Below are 5,000 nucleotides of genomic sequence, written 5' to 3'. Positions count from 1 at the left end.
TCAGATTCTACAAATGTCTTCTACATCCTGACAGTTTTCTGAAAAAGCTAAGTTTCTATGTCAGTCGTTCTTCGATTTTTCAGAAATAGCAGACCTACAAGCTCGTAGCGCGCCACTCGGTGGCGCGCTGAGCTTGTAGATCTGCTTGTAGATCTGCTATTTTTGCTAGAGCTTATACACTTTAGCAAGATATGAATATGTCAGAGGAGAACGTAATTTCCCTACTGCGCTGGACAACGCACCGCAAAGGCGAATAGTTCTTATAACTGTAGGGGGTGCCCGCACGCCCGCCCAGCCCCCCCCCCCCCCACTCCCCAACATGATATGTTATTCAACATTTCAGCATAATCAATACTCTACCTGGCAGGTTGAAATAAAAGCCACCATATAAGCATTTGAATACCTGTTCTGTGAACAGGCAATGCCCACCCCCAAGCCTCCACCACCCCCTGTAAAGGTGTGAGTCGTGTGCCTACGTGACAACCCTAGTCAAGGGGGAAGGGGAGCTTAGGGAGTGCTATTTTGTGTTCCTATTTTCTTGGGGGGATGCTCCAGCTACCAAGCACCCCTGCAGTTGACACAACTGACGTCGCACCATAGGTACGTGGAGTCTCACACTCTCCAAGAGACATCTTCAGGCACGATCCCAAAGCGTGTGCATGAGTGCACCCCGCACAGCCCGCAGGCACGGAACGGGAGCGCGGCCGCACCGTCAATCATTAGTAGCCTAATCTGTGATTAGGTGCGTGTTTTACCGACGGAGGAGTTTCGTTTTCCCGCGATGGACATTCTCTGTTCTGAACCCTTTTTGCTTTTCCCTGTGTGCGTCACTCAGCAATAATAACGTGAAACGGAACACAATGTTGAGTAAAGATTTTTTTATAACCAGGCACCAGCACCTCTCTCTCTCTCTCTCTCTCTCTCTCTCTCTCTCACCCACCATGTGCACACTGCTGCACAGTGGCTGTGACACAATATAAACTAGAAAAAGTGCCCTTCTGGGCACAGGTCTCCACCAGGAGGATAGGACTGTGTGAGATGTTTGGCAAAATGTTTAGGAGTAATATAAACATGTTTGCCTTTGATGGCAATTGGATGATTTGAGGCATTTTGTTCCAAAATTGTGTTTTGCAAAAATCAACGTGTTGGTGGCGCTATAACAGGCCAATGTGAAAAGGGTGGGATATATTCCTCAGCCTAGTAAGAAAATGTGTGAAAGATGCGTAAATTGCATGCTGTGTTCATGATTTGAGGCTTTTGTTCAAAACGGGGCAATCTTGCAAACTGTGAAAGCCAATTATAGCCAATTAGGATGGAATATGAAATATGGGACAGATCCGACTTGAGCACATGACCATAGAGATACTGTGTAACGATTTGTGAGATTTTTGGACAGAATCTGGAGGAGTAATATCAAAAAATGTGTTTTACAAAAGTCGGCCTCCTGGTGGCGCTATAAAAGGCAGATGCGGAAAATGCAGGTCAAAGGTTTGTCCTTGGCCTCTAGGGAGTGTGCATGCAACGTTTCACGCAGATCGGTGCAGTTTTAGGTAAAAAATTTGAAAAGCTGCCTCATGGTGGCGCTATAATAGGCCGTTCTGGAAAATGCGGGGCAGAGGTTCATCGTTGGCATCCAGGGAGTGTGTGTGCAAAGTTTGGCATCGACCGGGTTAACGGTGCCGGAGATTAGCTGGTAACAGACGGACGGAAGGACACACACACACACACGGACGGACACGCACACACACACACGGACGGAGTGCAAAACATACTCTCTCCCCATGCCTTCGGCCTGGTGGAGACAATCAAATATAGCATAATAGGCCTAAAATATGTCCAGTTGCAATATAAACACTTTCCCTCTATCTGTGACTGTGAGCAACTCCTCACACAAATAAACAACCCCTGTCTCGCGCACACCTGCTCAATCTCAGCAACTGTTTGGGTAAATGTCATCTTTTTCGATCTCAATGGTTTAGCGGGACTAAACGATAAAATTGCAGGTTGGACTTTATTTTTTGTTGTGGGCGGGAGTGGCAGACAGGCGGTCACTGCGGGCGGTCAAAAATGTTGCTGGAGCGGGCGGGAGTGGTCATAAATCCAACGGGTGGGAGTGGGATTAATAAAACACTCCCGCACAAGGCTCTACTTGGTAGCGTGCTGGTGACGGCAAGCCTTGCCAGTGTGTAACTAAGTATGAATCAGGTTTTAAGCCCCCTGCTGGGTAGAAGGTGCGATGGATAGTGTGGGGGCAGGTGCCCCTCTCCCCTTTCTCTCTCTCTCCTGATAAGAGTGAGGGCAAAATACACACAGCGTCAAACTGATAAGGCAGAGCTGGGTGTTTGTCCGCGTGTCTCCACGTTTGTGTACATGTGTGTGCTTTATATCGGCGTCTCCACTGGTTTATCAGTGAAACGTTCAACAGATCACCTAGTCAGCAGAAAATGGCCGGGTCACCTGTCCTGCAGTCAATGTAGTGCTGTTGCATGTTTTGGGTGGGGTGCACGTTTGCGCAAGCTAGTGTTTGAGCAACACAGCATTGGCTCTGATAGCATGTGTGGCTGTGCGGTGCAGCGCTGGGTGGGGTGATGATCATGCAGGCCTGTGTTGTTACTAGTGCTACTTTCATTGCTGCCACAGGAGTTTGATGGAACTGCCTGAGCTGTCTTGTGTTAGTCCAGAAGCTGCTCTGCTCTGATATTTAAGCCCCTGCAACTGTTCTCTCCTCTCGTATCATCTCTCGTACGCTGAATTATTTCACTGCGTGTTCTGCCACTAAATTTGAGTGCATCGTGTATACGATAAAGACAGGGTGGCTTTATTTCTGCGATCTGCAAACGGGAACAGAATCATAAATCAGCCATTCAGGGCTTAGCTCGCTCAAATTACAAACATGAGAGCTACATTAGCAAACTGTGGCTTTGGATTTATTTATGTGGCCAGTGACGGTAGCTAAATTTACCCACTCCCTACTCTTTGAACGTTCTGTCGTCATACTGGATACATAGGGTTTACATTTATGTGGATTTGTCCTAACCTAATATTGTCTCTCTGTCGGGTGGAAACCTCATATGTTACTTTTAACGATTCAAATTCAAGGCTGCTGCTTTGTCCTTTGTCCCGCCGCAGAGCAGCAAACAGGAAAAGTTGAGAATTTTGCACTGCTTTTCGGCTGCTCTGCCGACATAGACACATTTGCATGGAACCTCGTCGCCACTTTCCCCGAACACGCAAGTTGAATACTGCTGCCGGTGTGAACTGAGCATTACGCTCTGCCCGCTTAAGCCTGATTTATACTTAGCTAGTGTTTAAGGGTGTCCTCCGTAAATAACAGATCTACAAGTTCACAACGCATCACGAATATGAGCTTGTATATTTATCGCAGGCAACACCATTACCCATGTGCAACTAAGTATAAATCAGGCTTTATGCTCTCTCTCTTCCCCTCTTATTCTGAGGGGAAAGCATTTACTCTCTTGTCCTTATATGCTCTCCTCTCCTCTCTTGTGCTCTCCTCTCTTATGCTCTCCTCGTCGCTCTTATGCCCTCCTCATTTGACATCTTCTCTCACATTTCATGTCCATAATTTTACTTGTGCATTGCATTCTCTTTCTGTCTCCAGTTCAGATCCTGTCACTGCAACTGCACTCCATTCATGAAAGAAATGGAGCTCTATACGTTTTTTTTAATTGATTAACGCAGTGGTTCCCAAACTGTGGTGCGTGCACCCCTTGTGGTGCGCGAGAATCTTCTAAGGGGTGTGCGACATGAAAAGGCCTAATGGTGGTGCTATGGTTTTATTTTAAATATATTAACATATTATGCCAATATATGGCAAGTATATGCAGAATATAGCCTATGCTGCATATATAAGCCATATTCAGGTTCATATATGTGGATAAATAGGAAATGTATGTCCCTATATAGCTTATGCAATTTATATTTCCATGTGGGGGGGGGGGGGGGGGGGGTGCGTCAGCTAGGTCAGGAGGTAACGGGGTGCGTCAGCTAGGTCAGGAGGTAACAGGGGGTGCGTCAGCTAGGTCAGGAGGTAACAGGGGGTGCATCAGCTAGGTCAGGAGGTAACAGGGGGTGCGTCAGCTAGGTCAGGAGGTAACAGGGGGTGCGTCAGCTAGGTCAGGAGGTAACAGGGGGTGCGTCAGCTAGGTCAGGAGGTAACAGGGGGTGCGTCAGCTAGGTCAGGAGGTAACAGGGGGTGCGTCAGCTAGGTCAGGAGGTAACAGGGGGTTGCGTCAGCTAGATCCATGAAGGATTTCCACTGAAGCTCACAGTCATTGATCAAAGGACCTCTGACCTTTAGATCTCCCAATGAATGATTTATATGATCTGTCTATCCACTCTTGACATCTAAAAAGCAACGTCAAAGGTTTCCGTAGCCTGGTTAACCTGCTAAGCATGGTTGGAAAAATCCATGCTTAAAAATGAAATAAAAATAATAAACACTAAAAATGTGAATATGGAGATAGGAGGTTTCTGCCCGACAACAACGTCATGTAACAATGGTACAACAGAGCTGATACAAGTACAACATGGATGGAACAGTTTGGTCCGTCAGATAGCCGCGATAAACGCAAGGCCAAGGTTTATTACCTTGTCTGACAGCCTCACCTATAATCAAGCCTTCTCTGTCCAACCCCTACCCCCCCATCCCCCCTCCGCAGATGAGTACAAGATGAAGGGAGTGGAGGAGGTGAAGTACATGAGAGGAGAGGAGGACCGGGTGAACGCACGCAACCAGGAGAACCTGGTGAGAACATGGAATGCACACATGCACACGCGCACACACACAGCCGCTGACAGTCTGTCACCAACACACAAACACATTCCTCTTGCTGACAGTTCATCAGCTCTAACAAACAGACTGATGTTTGTTTTAAATACATGTGTCCACACAGTAACCTCCACCCACCCGCCTGTATACATGTATATGCAATACACGCGCACGCACACGTAGAAAGAGAGGTTTTTCACCAGCAAGG

The 5,000-nt window shown here is 47.3% G+C and overlaps 1 protein-coding gene across 5 annotated transcripts in view; it reads left to right on the top strand.

Annotated features, from left to right (window-relative positions):
* The window catches only part of LOC306927101 (uncharacterized protein C1orf21 homolog), a 47,096-nt gene that overhangs the window by 33,025 nt on the left and 9,071 nt on the right, over positions 1–5,000 (top strand). For all 5 annotated transcript variants that reach the window (XM_079506758.1, XM_079506755.1, XM_079506757.1 and 2 more), the window contains one exon: positions 4,683–4,768. In XM_079506758.1, coding sequence (XP_079362884.1) covers positions 4,683–4,768 — 86 coding nt within the window. The remainder of the gene's footprint in view (positions 1–4,682; positions 4,769–5,000) is intronic.

This window comes from Electrona antarctica, assembly GCF_951216825.1.
Source record: "Electrona antarctica genome assembly, chromosome: 7".
NCBI classification, from domain to species: domain Eukaryota; kingdom Metazoa; phylum Chordata; class Actinopteri; order Myctophiformes; family Myctophidae; genus Electrona; species Electrona antarctica.
The sequence above is the reverse complement of the archived record's forward strand: the minus strand, read 5'-3'. Positions and strand labels throughout refer to the sequence as shown.